This window comes from Elephas maximus, chromosome 8 (genome assembly GCF_024166365.1).
Source record: "Elephas maximus indicus isolate mEleMax1 chromosome 8, mEleMax1 primary haplotype, whole genome shotgun sequence".
Classification (NCBI taxonomy): domain Eukaryota; kingdom Metazoa; phylum Chordata; class Mammalia; order Proboscidea; family Elephantidae; genus Elephas; species Elephas maximus.
Genome location: NC_064826.1, coordinates 18457796 through 18474968, shown reverse-complemented (window position 1 = coordinate 18474968; position 17173 = coordinate 18457796). Strand labels below are relative to the sequence as shown.

Below are 17173 nucleotides of genomic sequence, written 5' to 3'. Positions count from 1 at the left end.
GAAAAACCGTTGCTTATATGTATTTGGTGGCCAGCGGTCAAAGACCTATTTGAATGATTTCTTCAGTTATGATGTGGACTCTGACCATGTAGACATAATATCAGATGGCACCAAGAAGGATTCTGGGATGGGTAAGGGCATTTTAGTGATTCTTCTCTTATGTTTTAACTGCTTTAAGTAGAAGACTGTAGTCCAGTTTCTTTTCTATGAAACTGTTCTTCACTTTTTCCATACTTCTATAATTGAAGTAATTCAGAGTAAGAGGAAGAAAACGCCACCAGCTAAATTATCTAGTTATACCTGTTTTAAAATGTGTGAACTATTATCTCCTTTGAGAATGTGTGAACAGTGTGTGAATTTTTAAAAGAATTATTTGTGTGTGCTTATGGGGACCCTTTGCAAGAATTAATATCTTAAAGTGATTATTTTATATTTTCTGATCTTTTCCACCTTCTATTTTCACTGTAGTGGCCTATGTGTTATGCTCTAACGTAGTAGGATATGTCTGTTTTCTAAGGAAGGACTTCACATGATTGGTAATACCTTACAAGTTTATAAGTGCAGCCTCCAAGAAATTTTTCTCCTAGTGGTAGGGTGGCTGATTTGCCTGAGTCAGCCCCAGTTTATGCACATTGCCCTGGCACAATTGTGCAGGTTTCAGTGGAGCATCCAGACGAAGAAGGACTAGGAGAAAGGCCTGGCAATTTGCTTCTGAAAAATCAACCAGTGAAAACCCTGTGGGTCACAATAATCTGATCCCATTGTACATGGTATTGCCGTGAGGCAGAAGGCAGACTCTACATACAGCAGCTAACAACAACCAGAAGTCAGTACCTTGAATTAAAAAAAGACTCTCACCATGAAGTCATACGATAGTGCATTGTACAGTTTCATGTATTAAAACCGAAGAGAAGATCCTGAAAGTTCCTAGAGCAAGACCAGTTCATATTCAAAGGAACAGCACTTTAGAATGATAAAGTCTCAGCAACAGTGGAAGCCATAAGGTGGAAGAACAAGGTCTTAAAAATTCTGAGGGAAAATTGTAATGAAGCTGGAATTATTTTTCTAGCCAGAACACCAGTGAAACAAGAGGGAAGAAATGTTACTTTCAGATACTCAAGGTTTGTCAATGGAATGTTGCCTGCGAGTAATAGAAAACCCAACTAACGATGACAGACAAATAGGGAATCCTTTCTCTCACGAAACCAGATATCCAGAGATAGACAATCTGGGACTGCTGTAGCGGCTCAACAGTGTCATCAAAGATTCCGGGTTCTTTCTGTTTGGCCTCTTTAACATGGCTGTAGCCTCAGGATGGCAAGATGGCTGAAGCACCTTAAACATCATGTCCCATTTCAGGTAGAAAAAAGCAAGGGAAATCAGAACTTTGCCCAAAAAGCTCCAAACAGGCTCCTGCTTACATTTCACTGACGAGAACTGAGAACTGCCTTTAAGAGAAGCTGGGAAAGCAAGTTTCTAGCTTTTCCAGCCTTTATATTGTACAAGAGAAAAGGAGGTTAGATATGGCTGTTGAATCATGCAGCACAAGACTGAAAAAGTAATAGACCTTTCTTAGAATGTTACTGAACCATATATGCCAACAAAAGGAAATACAAGTATTTTAAAAAAGAAAACAGAGGAACTAGGAAAAAGAGGACCCAGCACACTAATGCAGTGAAGGGGATCCCAGCGTGGCGTCTGCCCAGCAGACCTGATGGACTTGCGTAACGGGAGCAGGAGAACATAGGAAGGGAGACCTCTCTTCCTCATAAGAAGTGAGATTTGTGGATAAAGTGGACGCATTTGGAACAAAAAGCAATTGGTAGGTAAATAACAGATCTAATGTAAAAGATCAAGGATAGAAACATAAGAGAAAAAGCAAAAAATTTTACAGGAACGAAGATATTCTCACAGTAAATTGCTTAGTTGTACAGTGGATATTATATCCCTAATCACAATAATGTAAAAACTACAGTCAATTTAACCAAAAATTGGAATGAAATGTAGTGGGAGGATAGGGTGAGAGGAGTGGAGGCATAGTGTAGGAGAGCTCAAACGTCTCGTACTATAACGGGAAGTCAGTCCGTGATGTCTAAAGTAGCAGCGTAAGCGTACTGTTTATGGACTTAAATGCTGTAAGAATTGGCTAATAACATTTCTAACCATGGCTGAAGCCATCTGTCTTATTTGTTTACTCATTTATTTAATGCTGTGGAAGTGCATGGTTTAATATTAGACTTCCTTTAGCTTTAAAGAGTTATTCTAACTTCCCTTTAAAATAACTAGGAGGAGACAGGTATAAATTCCCCTATGGTCTTTTTTTTTTTTTGCTGTACTTTAGATGAAGGTTTACAGAACAAACTAGTTTCTCATCAAACAGTTAGTACACACATTGTTCTGTGACATTGGTAAACAACCCCATGACGTGTCAACACTCTCCCTTCACAACCCTGGATTCCCTATTACTAGTCCCCTACAATCTTAATGTTGCCGTACCGATAAAAGGTAGTGAAGATAATAATTGACTTGACAAATATATGCTGAAAAATACTAAGTGCTGGCTCAGCGCTCAATTAGGGATTCAGTGGTGAACAAGAAGATCATGGTCTCAAAGTGCTTATAGGCTATTACTGCTCTTAGCTGCCATCCAGTCAATTCCAACTCAGGCAACTCCATGTGTGCAGAGTAGAACTGCACCCTGTAGTGTTTTGAAGGTTGTGACCTGTCAGAAGCAGATTGCCAGGCCTTACTTCCAAGGCATCTCTGGGTGAGTTTGAACGGCCAACTCTTCGGTTAGTAGTTGACTGCTTATCCATTTGTACCACCCAGGGACTCCTGCTTATAGCTAGCTACTGTGATGGGTAATATGGGTAATAATAGCTATTCTTTATTTAGTTCCTACTATAAGCCAGACACTAAGCACAGAGCTTTATAGATTTCATCTCTGATTGGTGGTATTATTCTCATTTAGCAGATGAGAAAAATTGAACTCAGTGAAGTTGAGTAATATATTCAGCATTATACAACTACTTAATGATAGAGCTGGCATTTAGATCCAAGAGTGAGTGGAAAAAGTTATTCTTTCTACCATGCTTGATTAATGCTAATTAATTGATTAATGCTGATTAAGATAAGAAAAAAAAATTTATGTAAACTTGATGGTTTTTCTTCCTTGCCTAGACTTCTAATCAGTTTTCTTTGCCCTCAGGATAAAGTCCAAACTCAGCCTAACTCACAAACTCCTTGACATGCCCCCAGCTTATTCACCAGCCCAATTCTTGGTTTCTGCGTTCACCCCTCCACCATCTCTTTGTTTCGTGACCACTGAATATTAACTCTTATAGATGACATACTTTTTCTTGCCTCAGGCCTTTTATCCATACTCTTTCCTCCTACCTGAATCATTCTTCCCTTCTGCCTCTAAAATCTAGCTAACCTGTGCTCATCTTTCAGATCTTAGCTTATAGATCACTGTCTCTGAATTCTGAAGCTCAGGTTGGATATTAAAGCCTATGGCTCTCACCTTAATTGTTAACACAGAAGTCTAGGTATTCATCTGGCAGTATGATCTTGACTCTGCTTTTCAAAACCGTTGAAACGCTCAGCTGAAATACATAGAATTTAGTCAAGATTTCTTCAAGAGCATTCAATCTTTTCAGTACTCTAGATCTCTTAAACATCCTCCCCTGGATTAAGTTAGAGTGTTCAGCAAGCCTTGTGTCAGAAGTATGATATATCGTATTGTCCTCCTATACAATTACTTTTAAATCATGTGAAAAAGTACAGTGGGTACAGTGGAGACATGCATGTTGCTGTGATGCAAAACCGTTTCCGTGGAGCTTCCAGACTAAGACAGACTAGGAAGAAAGGCCTGGCCATCTACTTCTGAAACTCAACTAATGAAACCCTGTGATTCACAGTGGTCTGATTTCATAGTGCACGGGCCACCATGCATTGGGAGCTGACTCCATGGCAGCTAATGACAACAACTAGGTTATTAAGTTTTTTTTTAAGCCATGAATAGTCCTGGGGACAAGGCAGGTAATGTTTAAATTCTCACAGTATTATTTATGGAAAATGCCTATTTTATTGGTTTCATAGTATTATGTGGTTGCTCTGTAGTATTTAGTATTTAGTCGTTCTGGTTGTTTAACTGTTCTTCCAAAGCTTTATTACTACAGTTAATTACTGTAATTTGAGATGGACTTAACATACAATTACTATGTTTGTCTACGATTCAGTAATGTGGGTTATTTTATTAAAACTGCATTTAAGATGTCATGAGATTTCGATCGTTTGAGACCATAGAAGATATTTGTTTGTACTGTTGCTACCCAATTAGAGGTGATATATCTAATTGTAAAATTACAGCTTCTTGTTGTAATTTTTTGTTATTTAATTGTGTCAAATACTATAAAGTCTTAAACAGTTGCTGTTCATAATTATCTAAATGTACGGCCTTAGATTCAACGTTTTAAGATCTGAAGAAATTTGAACTCTTTTTTTTTTTTAATTTTTTAACTAGAGTATAACAACTTTATCTTCCCCTCAGAAGGAAAGTATAATTTAAATTAGCAGATTGGCAGCTGCTTAGAAAAAAAAGCTTAGAAAGAAGGAATTTATTATTATTGTGTCTAACACATACATATTACATCAAAATTCATCATATCTAAAATTTGAGTTTATTTCTGAATAACTTTTGGCAATAAGTCTGAACACAAGGGGTTTAGCAGACTCCGCATATGTAAGCTCTGTATTTAACACTAACTGAAGAATATCTTTAGTAGCCTGTCACACCACCAGAGCTTTAGGGCGTGCTAACGACACTCAGTCCATTTTAAGAGGATTGCTTTCGCATGTCTGTGTTTGTTCAAAGTAGCAAACATACGTCGCGTCTTCCCCGTTTTCCACATGCTAGGTCCGGCATTGGTGATGCAAAGCTCTTAAAACCTGGATTCCTGTTCTATAGTAGTTGTGTTTACTTGTTTCGTTCCTTAAGTTCTATTGACTGTATTTTCCCAAATCTGCCATTGTTTATTCCTTGCTCTCCTAACCATAGTGGCAGATTTGTCTAACTGAAAGATCAGTGAATCTAGTCAGCAGACTTGTCTCTCTTCATCTGCACCTGCCACTCATCCTTCTGCAACTTTGGCAGAAGGACACAACTTCTCCAGATCTGATCATTCATTTAAAAATTAAGGTATTGGACCAGATGATTTCATGTTCTCACCTGATCTCAGAGTTTTGACAGGTAAATGTCGTTCCTTCTTGCCCATCTTGCTGAGAGCTACATTAGTGTCCTTAGGTCGTCTACAAGATCTCATTTACCTGTTAACATATTTTCATGAAAACTTGAAAAGCAAAACCTTGCTGATTTTCATTTAAGCCCTGGAAATGTGCTTAGGTGACATTGTTTTTTTTAATCAGCATAATAATTAGTCCTTGTATTTTTGACCCTTTTAGACTTTTACTGATTAACTTGTATGGTGTGCTGTTGAGTTGATTCCAACTTATAGTGACCCTATAGGACAGAACAGAACTGTCTCATAAGGTCTCCTAGGCAGGAGCAGATTACCAGGTCTTTTCTCTCATGGAACAGCTGGTGGGTTCGAATCACCAACCTTTCGGTTAGCAATTGAGCGCTTAACCATTCACCACCAGCATTCCTATCGGTTAACTAAGTGAGGCCAATTCAGCAACACAGAGAAGATGCTGAAGCTAATGATTTGCTGACATTCACAAAGATTAGTTACTTTACTAGGAAATGGTGGTGCTTATTTTCAGTGTAACTATAGGGTTGCTCTGGGTCGGGATTGACTCCACAAGCTAGTGTCTTTTTTTTCTGATTTAGGCTTCATTGCCTCCCATTTAGCATCTTTTGTATTTGGTGTGCTGTTATTCAAAAAAAATGGATTGTGCACTTTTTTTTAACTTCTTCTATTATTGGTGATAATAACTTTCCATAATTTCCCCTTTCCACTCTCCTAGCAGTGTTTTTTTTTTTCCTAGTTACAAGCTTATAAAAGGATTTTATATTTTTAAAATATATAAATTAGGTCATTTGATTGTTGTTGTTGTTAGGTGCCATCGAGTTGGTTCCGACTCACAGTAACCCTGAGTACCACAGAACAAAACACTTACTGGTCCTGCGCCATCCCCACAATTGTTGTTATGCTTGAGCCCATTGTTGCAGCCACTGTGTCAGTTAGCCTCATTGAGGGTCATCCTCTTTTTCGCTGACCCTCTATTTTACCAAGCATGATATCCTTCTCTAGGGGCTGATCCCTCCTGACAACATGTCCAAAGTATGTAAGGTGCAGTCTCGCCATACTTGCTTCTAAGGAGCATTCTGGTTGTACTTCTTCCAAGACAGATTTGTTCGTTCTTCTGGCACTCCGTGGTGTATTCAATATTCTTCACCAACACAATTCAGAGGCGTCAGTTCTGCTTCAGTCTTCCTTATTCATTGTCCAGCTTTCACATGCATATGATGCGAGTGAAAATACCATGGCTTGGGTCAGGCACACCTTAGTCTTCAAGGTGGCATCCTTGCTTTTCAACACTTTAAAGACATCCTTTGCAGCAGATTTGCCCAGTGCAATGCGTCTTTTGATTTCTTGACTGCCGTTGCCCTGGGTGTTGATTGTGGATCCAAGTCAAATGAAATCCTTGACAACTTCAGTCTTTTCTCCGTTTATCATGATGTTGCTTATTGGTCCAGTTGTGAGGATTTTTGTTTTCTCTATGTTGAGGTATAATCCATACTGGAGGCTGTGATCTTTAATCTTCATCAGTAAGTACTTCAAGTCCTCTTCACTTTCAGCAAGCAGGGTTGTGTCATCTGTATAATACAGGCTGTTAATGAGTCTTCCTCCAATCCTGATGCCCATTCTTCTTCATATAGTCCAGCTTCTCGGATTATTAACTCAGCATACGGATTGAATAGGTATGGTGAAAGGATACAACCCTGATGCATACCTTTCCTGACTTGAAACCAATCAGTATCCCCTTGTTCTGTCCGAAAAACTGCCTCTTGATCTATGTACAGGTCCCTCATGAACACAATTAAGTGTTCTGGAATTCCCATTCCTCACAATGTTATCTGTAATTTGTTACGATCCACACAGTTGAATGAATGCCTTTGCATAGTCAGTGAAACACAGGTAAACATTCTTCTGGTATTCTCTGCTTTCATCCCGGAACCATCTGATATCAGCAATGATATCCCTGGTTCCACGTCCTCTTCTGAATCCGGCCTGAATTTCTGGCAGTTCTTTGTCAATACACTGCTACAGCCACTTTTGAATGATCTTCAGCAAACTTTTGCTTGCGTGTGATATTAATGACATTTTTCGATAATTTCCCCATTCAGTTGGATCACCTTTCTTGGCAATAGGCAAAATATGGATCTCATTATGAATCTCATATTCGTAAATATGGACAGCCAGGTAGCTGTCTTCTAAATTTCTTGGCAGAGACAACTGAGAACTTCCAGCGCTGCATCCGTTTGTTGAAACATCTCAATTGATATTCCATCAATTCCTGGAGCCTTGTTTTTCACGAATGCCGTCAGTGAAGCTTGGACTTCTTTCTTCAGTAACATCAGTTCCTGATCATATGCTACCTCTTGAAATGGTTGAGTGTTGACTAATTCTTTTTGGTATGATGACTCTGTGTATTCCTTCCATCTTCTCTTGATGCTTCCTGCATCATTTAATATTTTCACTGTAGAATCCTTCATTACTGCAACTCAAGGCTTGAATTTTTTCTTCAGTTCTTTTCAGCTTGAGAAACGCTGAGCATATTCTTCCGTTCTGGTTTTCTATCTCCTGGTCTTTTCACATGTCGTTATAATACTTTGTCTTCTCGAAGCGCCCTTTGAAATCTTCTGTTCAGTTCTTTTACTTCATCATTTCTTCCTTTTGCTTTAGCCACTCAGCATTCGAGAGCAAGTTTCATAGTCTCCTCTGACATCCGTCTTGATCTTTTCTTTCTTTCCTATCTTCAATGTCCTCTTGCTTTTTTCTTGTATGATGTCCTTGGTGTCATTCCACAGCTCATCTGATCTTCAGTCATTAGTGTTCAACATGTCAAATCTGTTCTTGAAATCATCTCTAAATTCAGGTGGGATGTACTCAAGGTTGTATTTTGGCTCTTGTGGACTTGCTCAGATGTTCTTCAATTTCAACTTGAACTTGATTATAAGCAATTGATGGTCTGTTCCATAGGCAGCCCCTGGCCTTGTTCCGACTGATGATATTGAGCTTTTCCATCATCTCTTTCCACAGATGTAGTTGATTTGATTCCTGTGTATTCCATCTGGCGAGGCCCATGTGTATAGCCGCTGTTGATGTTGGTGAAAAAAGGTATTTGCAATGAAGAAGGGGTTGGTCTTGCAAAATTCTGTCTTTCAGTCTCCGGCATTGTTTCTGTCACCAAGGCCGTATTTTCCAACTACTGATCATTCTTCTTTGTTTCCAACTCTCAAATTCCAATCACCAGTAATTACCAATGCGTCCTGATCGCACATTCGATTGATTTCAGAGTGCAGAAGCTGATAAAAATCTTAAATTTCTTCATCTTTGGCCTTAGTGGCTGGTGTGCAAATTTGAGTAATCGTTGTATTAACTGGTCTTCCTTGTAGGCGTATGGATATTATCCTATCACTGACAGCGTTGTACTTCAGGATAGATCTTGAAATGTTCGTTTTGATGATAAATGTAACAGCATTCCTCTTCAAGTTGTCATTCCCAGCGTCGTAGACTATATGATTATCCGATTCAAAATGGCCGATACCAGTCCCTTTCAGCTCACTAATGCCTAGGATATCGATGTTTATGTGTTCCATTTCATTTTTGACAATTTCTAATTTTCCTAGATTCATACTTCATACATTCCATGTTCTGATTATCAGTGGATGTTTGCAGCTGTTACTTCTCATATTGAGTCATGCCACAACAGCAAATGAAGGTCCCAAAAGCTTTACTCCATCCTCATCATTAAGGTCGACTCTACTTTGAGGAGGCAGCTCTTCCCCAGTCATCCCTTGAGTGCTTTCCAACCTGGGGGGCTCATCTTCCAGCACTATATCCAACAGTGTTCCACTGCTATTCATAAGGTTTTCACTGGCTAATTCTTTTCAGAAGTAGACTGCCGGGTCCTTCTTCCTAGTCTGTCTTAGTCTGGAAGCTCAGCTGAAACTCGTCCTCCATGGGTGACCCTGCTGGTATCTGAATACCGGTGGCATAGCTTCCAGCATCACAGCAACATGCATTTGGTAGTTAATGTAAGTTAAAGTTCACCTATATAAACAAACATGCAAGAACACTAAGGAGAGTTTTTAAAATTAAAGGTAACAAAGTAGTACTAGCACTACTAGATATTTATAAAGCTGCAGTTTGATACAGATGAATGGAATGGAATAGATGGTATAAAAATATCCAGAATATGTATGGAAATTTACTACATGATAAAGCTGACATTTTCAGTCAGAGAGGGAAAATGGATTATACGTGAATGACATTAACACTTGCCTAAAGAGTTGCCCCCCCCGCAAAAAACCTGAGTACTTATTTAACTGCTATCTGTGAAAGAAATTCTAGGTAGACTCAAGCTTTTATACTTAAAAAATAAAATTATAAGTCAAATATTTTGATAATCTAGGATTGGGAAAAAATCCAAACATAATGCAAACCCAGAAGTCATAAAGAAAAAGATGAGGTTTTATTTTCTTGCAAGTTGAAAAATTCTGTGTGACCAAAAGTTACTCGAAATTAAATGATAAATGACAAACTAGCAGCTACAACAGACAAAGGTTAATATCTGACTATAAACAAAAGGCGCTTACAAATCAGAAAGGAAGAGACACGCCTGCAGTAGAACAATGGCAAATGACATGGGTAAATATAATTCATATAGCCAACAAATGTATTTAAGGAAAGATGTTCGGCTTCATTCATAATTTTTAAATCGTAAGTTAAAAGATCACTAAGTGTTGGCTCAGTCATGAGGAAGTAGACAGCCTCTTACACTCTGGATAAAATATAAATTGGTGCAACCTTTTTTTGAGAGTATTTTAACGATTATCTATTAAAATACATATACTTTTAAACTGAACATTTATCCTACTCACATACTTTCATACGTACACAAAGATTACCTGTACGGAGATATTTTTTGCTGTATCATTTGCAAGAACAGAAAATCCTGGAAACAACTTTAATTATCCACCAGTAATTTTTTTTTTAAGTAGCCAGTTAAATAAATTATGGTTGATCCAGTCAATGAGATTACTTTTTTGTAGCTTTAATGCAACTGAGATAAATCAATAAATACTACATTGTCGAGTGTCCAAAGCTAGTTGCAGTTTTATAAAAAGTAAATAATGAATGATAGAAACCCAGGTTCAAGTAAAATAATAGGAGTTGTAGACTGCAGTTATTGCTAGAACTTGACAAGATCCCTCCCAACATTTAAAATGTCTCAAATTTAGAACATAAGAAATGCACAGATACTGTTGGTTGCCTACCCAATAGCCGTTGGAGATTTCTTCTTTTTAACCAAAACTTAATTTTGTTTGGAGCCCTGGTGGTGCAGTGGTTAAGCGCCCCGCTGCTAACTGAAAGGTCATGGGTTCAAACCCGTCAGCCGCTCCTCAGGAGACTGGTATGGCAGTTTGCTTCTGTGAGATTTACAGCCTTGGAAACCCTGTGGGGGCACGTCTACGCTGTCATGTAGGGCCGCTATGAGTTGGAATCAACTCAGCAGCAACGAGTTTTTTTTTTTTGTTTTGTTTAATGGCAAATTGCCCAGCCCCAGGGGATGAATCGCTGTTTAAACTAGTCATTATTATCCTTTGTTGAATTATTTCACTTTTCTTGCCTCTATGCAGCACGGCTCTTGTCAGTGAGACATAGGGAAAGTCCACTGGGGGATACTTGAGAAAAATTTTCTCCCTAATGCAACGAAATATTGAAAGAGGCCTTTACCTCCCTGTTTGGGATGCAGTATATGAGAATGTGCTGCCTAGAGCTGGTACTGGCAAATTTCAAAAACATGGGGAAGGCCAAGAGACTCGTTGAGATGTTAACTTCACACCATGATTTGGTTGAACTGCTGAAATAATCCTGTAATATAACTTTGTTAAATGAGTTTATTAATCCACTCTTAGTTAGGTCTTCTTTTACTTGGCTTGAAAAATATCCTAACAGAGAATTTGTAGAAAGCTGTTTTGATTAAATTTCTCATTTCCCCTCCTGTTCCATACCTGAAGTAATGAATAATAAATAACATAAAGAAAAATAAGAGTTGAGATTAGTTCATGAGTTAATTCAGTAATGTATCTTCTTAGAGAATTGAAAGGACTTCAAAAGTATCTTTTTATCCCCTCTAGGGTTAGGGTGTCCTTGTGATAAAAGTTCTGGTAATCTCCCCCAGTTGGCTTTTGGATAAACCAAGGAGAAAAAAAAAATGTGATTCAAACTGTCAGATAAAATATTTTACTTGACTTCCTAATTAGCTGTCCTATTTGATGCTTTAAAGATGCTAAAGAGGAATTAGGAGAGTTGAAGGTTTACCATTATTCCCTGGAAAAGCAATGCAAAAATAACAGTTTGGCACTAATAGTTCTTTGTTGTGTAGCTCTTATTCTCTATTTCCTCAGACAAGTGTCCTTTTAAAATGTGTTCATTATCAACATATGATCTTGTTTACAGATCTGTTTGGTTAATTTTTCTTTGTGAGTCAGTTTATAAAGACTGGTCAAGATTCCTGGTATTCAGCAAGCTTTTTGGCAATTGAATCTAAAAGCTTTTTAAATCATATATGTTGCAAATCTTCCATCCTCCTCCTTGCTTGCCCTCTTCTCCCGCCTCCCCTACACCGCCACTATCACCCATCAGAAACTATTACTTTGAAAAGATAGCCTTGTTTTCTTCCGGGGAAGAAAATTAATGCAGAAGACTGTATGAATAGTTAGGGCATGTTAAAATAAAGACTTCTTTCCTGGTTTTGACTTTAGGTCTTTCGGGTTTTTGATAATGCCATTTTTATTGAACCAGTTTTTATTTTTATTGTTATAAAATTAATGTACGTAATTAATAAAGCAAAACTTAAACAATATAGAAGGTTATAAAATAAAAATAGTTCTACCAGAATAGGAAGCTAACACAGACTGCTGACTGCCTTCCCCAAAGTCAACCCTAGAGAAATAAAAATGAGAGACAGCTGGATTCCAGAAATTCTTCAAAGGAAGACTGTCTTGAACATGTTTATCTGTTAACAGGTTGGTGGCTGCAGTCCGAGGCAAAGTGTCACTTGAGATGTTAGTGACAGGTTAGATTAAAAGAAAGCTTTTAAGGTCTACTTTTGTCTCCCCCTCAAATTACCTTGAGTTCATTCTTGGCCCTTTACTATAGATACCAACAGGAGTATGATATACCTCTAGTGTCAGAATCCAAGGGCCACAGTATGGCAGTGCAGAAACCCTACTAGAGTTCAGAGTTGCTGAAAACAGATGTGGACTGACCATTTACTCTCAGTAAATCATTTCTACACACACATACATACCTTTAATGCTCAGGGACACAGCCTTCTATTTCCCCAAAAAGTTTAAAGATAATGTAACTCTCGCACAGAGCCCTGTTGGCAAAGTGGTTAAGAGTTCGGCTGCTAACCAAAAGGTCAGCAGTTCAAATTCACCAGCTGCTCTTTGGAAACTTATGGGGCAGTTCTAGGCTGTCCTGTAGGGTTGCTATGAGTCAGAGTCAACTCAACAATGGGTTTTGGTTAAGCCTTGCAGAGGGGAGTAATGATTAATGATCGTTAATAATAGACATCGTCACACTACACTCATCCTATTTTCCTTAAACACACTGGTACTGATGCTAGTTAGGGCCTGGCCTTTGGGTCCTCCCCTGTGTATATTACCGGAAAGAATAGCTGATACCCTCAAAAATATGACTTCACAGACCAGTATAACCAGACAGATTGAGGACTACAACTATTTGAAAGAAATCAGTAAACTTAACGTATATGATCTAAAACAGTTATTAAAATAGATGACCCAAGAATTTAAAATAAGCATGATCAGTATACTTAAAGATATAAGGAAACGCATTAGTAATATGAAACAAGGTCTAGAAATCATAGGAAGGAACTGAATGGAAATATTGCACATGAAAAAAATAAAATACATTAAATGAGAAATGAAGGCTATAGTAGATGATGTAAATAGGATGGATATGAATAATTAATCAGTGGAAAGGTTAGAATGAAGCAGTCTTCCAAGAAGAAACAGGTGGGTGGTGGGGAGGTGAAGAGAGAGAAAATATGAAAGAAAAGCTAAGGGATGTAGAGCATAGTTGTGTAAATGCCAGTGTCTTTTAACTGATGTTCCAAAAGGAAAGAAAAATAAAAATTTATTAAGTCAAATAATTGAAGAAATAATGCAAAGAAGTTAAAAAAGAAGACAGACCATAGATTAAATGAAAGGGCTCATAAAACAACCAAGCAGGAAAAGTAAGGAAAAACTCATTCCTAGACATATTTAAATAAAATTAAGAATATCAAAGACATGGAAAGTGTTTTCAAAGATTTCAATGAGAAAAAGCAGATCATCTGTAAAGGAAGAAAAAGACAGATATTATACAACTCAACAAGCAATACTGGGTGGAGGAAAACAGTAAAATTAAAAATATTAAAGTAGGCTCCAAATAACCACAACAATCTTGAAAAAGTAGAACAGTGTAGGAGGACTCAAACTCCCCTTTTCAAAAACATATTGCAAAACTATAGTAAATCAAAACACTGGTATAAGGGTAGACATACAGACCAATGGAATAGAATTGAGAATCCAGAAATAAACCCATACATCTATGGTCAGTTGATTTTCGACAAGGGTGCCATGTGCGTTCAATGGGGGAAGAATGGTCTCTTCAAAAAATGATGCTGAGACAAGTGAATCTCCACGTGCAGAAGAATGAAGTTGGACCACTATGTCGTACCATATATGAAAATTATCTCAAAATGCATCGAAATAAATAAAAACAAAACCATAAAACTCTTAAGAAAACATAGTAAAACTTCAAGACCTTGTTTTGACAATGGATTCTTATACATGACCCCAAAAACATGAGTAACAAAAGCAGATAATCAGTTGGGCTTCATCAGAATTAAAAACTGTTGTGCATCAGGAGTTTTATCAAGAAAATGAGACAACCTACAGAACAAGAGAAAATATTTGTTAACCCTGTATCTGATAGGGGTTTAATAGCCAGATCTCCTGCAACTCAATAACAAAAATACAAACAACCCTGTCACAAAATAGGCAAAGGACTTGAATAGACATTTCTCCAAAGAAGATACACAAATGACTAATAAACACATGAAAAGATGCTCAAAAAAAAAAGTTGCCATCAAGTTGTTTCTGACTCATAGTGACTCTATACGACAGAGTAGAACTACCCCATAGAGTTTCCAAGGAGCATCTGTTGGATTCAATCTGCCAACCTTTTGGTTAGCAGACGTAGCTCTTAACCCTCTATGCCACCAGGGTTTCATTAGGGAAATGCAAATAAAATCCACTATGAGATACCACATCACTTATTTTAAGATGGCTGTAATAAGGAAGACACTAACAGTTGTTGATGGAGATGTGGAGAAATTATAACCCTCACACATTGAGGGTGAACATGTAAAATGGGCAGCCACTTTGGAGAACAATTTTGCAATTCCTCAAAATGCCTCAAAGGCATATACCCAAGAGCAATGAAAACATATTTCCACCCAAAAACTTGTATACAAGTGTTCATAGCAACAGTATTCATAGTAGCCAAAAAGTAGAAACAATACATACGCCCATCAGCTGGTGACTGGATTTAAAAAAATTGTGGACTGTCCCTACAATGGAATATTACTTAACAATAAAAAGGAATAATGTACTAATACATGCATGGATGAACCTTGAAAACATTATGCCAGGTGAAAGAAGCCAGTCATGAAAGACCACATATTATATGATTCCATTTATATGAAATGTCCAGAATAGGCTAATCTCTAGAGACATAGGGCAGATTAGTTGCCAGAGTAGGGGTGGAGAGGAGGAATGGGGAGTAACTGCCAATGGATGTGGGATTTCTTTGGGGGATGATGAAAATGTCCTAAAATTAGGTTGTGCTGATGGTTTCACAACAGTGTGAATATACCAAAAACCACTGAACTGTACAGTTTAAATAGGTGAATTTTACAGTATGAATTATTCCTCAATACAGCTGTTAAAAACATCAGTAATAGATTTGAATGGATAGCTGGAAGGCAAAAATTAACATTATGCAGAGTAATAGGCATATAGGATATCGGAGATCAAAGAAAAGAGAAGTATATAGTTTCTAGTATGGTCTTGTAATAAAAGTAATTTTTATAATACCCTGCAGTACAGATTATATAAACATGGTACCCTTACCTCCCCGAGTGCTGTGAATCCTCCCAGTGCTTCTGTCACTGATAGACCGCCCTTGTCATTTCTCTCTCCTGCTTTTAAGCTGGTATGAGTCACAATCGACTCAACAGCAGTGGGTTTGCAGTTTTTTTTTTTTTTTTTTTTGGTAGGCAAAATGAGACAATACGTAAGAAGCAGGTAAAATTTGCTCTTGGTTTCTCCCACATTCTTTGTTATCTTCCTGTCCTCCACTAGCCCAATAGTCCTTTTATACCTTCCCTATAATGACACACCATTCTGCTCCCCCACCCCCATTTTATAGACTTTGAAATTTTTTTGTCTCTCCATTGATTTCCATTTCACCCAAAAAATTTCCATTCCCTCAATGACTTCTCGTCTAGATGTTTTAATGTAAGTGGTTTGCTGTATTGATTCATAGTAAATCATATATCTCTGATACTTGTATTTTAAAAGAAGATTATAGAATAGAGGTCAGCAGACTTTTTCTTCAAGGGCCAGATAGTAAATATTTTCAGTTTTATAAGCCATACATAGCTTTTGCAGCTGTTCGACCTTGCTTTTGTAGGGTGAAAACAGCCAGACAGTATGTAAATTAATGGATAGCACCATAGTTTGCCAACCCTCGTTACAGAATTCTTAATTCAAAGGCTCAGTACTAAGACAAAACGAGGTGAAAACATTCAAGAGCAATGAATTTGCCTCTTACCCTCTTGCACCTTGAAGCACAGTTACGCCCATTACCACTGCTTATGAAAGTGATTCACTGTTTTTCTTTCGAGATTATCTGAAAAACAAAGGTTAGAACCTCAGCACCTCACCCTGGGAAGTTTACCAAACTCTTGTTAAGGAGATGAAAATTTTTACATAACTACTAAAGACTGGCACAGGGTTGAGTTTATTATTAGGATTAGGTTGATGTATGTGAGTGTATGTAAATACGAAAATAAATATAAATGTGTATTTTTATGTATATGTTACATTACATATATGAATAGGTGTGTATTTGTAATTTAAATGTGTGTGTATAATTTTTTAATATATTTACTGTGGAATGTGTTTGGATAGTCTCTAAAATGTCCCAGACAGATTTTTTGAATAGGAATATGAAAAGGACACATGAATTTAAGGCAAACTAGGAAAAAAGAAATACTGGATTATTTGGCCCTGCTAAAGTAAATTTAACTGTTTCGCTTCATTCTGATATTTATTTAGGTTTTTGAACATATGGTACTTGTTCATGTGTAAAAGATAAGTGGCATTGAAACAGCGACATTTTTAGATCCGTGACAAAATGTTGTGAAGTTGTTGTTGTTGTGTGCCATCGAGTCGATTCTGGGTCATAAGGATCCTGTATGACACAGTAGAACTGCCCCATAGGGTTTCCTAGGCTGTAATCTTTACAGGAGCACCTCGCCAGGTCTTCTCTCCCACGGAGCAGCCATTGGGTTCGAACTGCCAACCTTTTGGTTAGGAGCCACACGCTTATTAAATATTGTGCCACCAGGACTCCTTTGTTGTGAAATAGTTGAGTCCATAAGATTTGCTTTCTAAATATAAATTATATTTCAACTAACATTTTGAAATAAGAATAATTTGCAGTTGCTAATGTCAGTGTTGCACAAATTGGATAACGCAGGATGGCTATCGCTTGTTGAATGGATTTCTTAGACAAATAAAGAATCATTAACTCTGGGGATTTGGACCTACTTAGGAAAG

At 37.6% G+C, this 17173-nt stretch overlaps 1 protein-coding gene across 5 annotated transcripts in view; it reads left to right on the top strand.

Moving 5' to 3' along the window:
- The window catches only part of MKLN1 (muskelin 1), a 363210-nt gene that overhangs the window by 307320 nt on the left and 38717 nt on the right, over positions 1-17173 (top strand). For all 5 annotated transcript variants that reach the window (XM_049893182.1, XM_049893181.1, XM_049893185.1 and 2 more), the window contains one exon: positions 2-131. In XM_049893182.1, the coding sequence (XP_049749139.1) occupies positions 2-131 (130 nt within the window). The remainder of the gene's footprint in view (position 1; positions 132-17173) is intronic.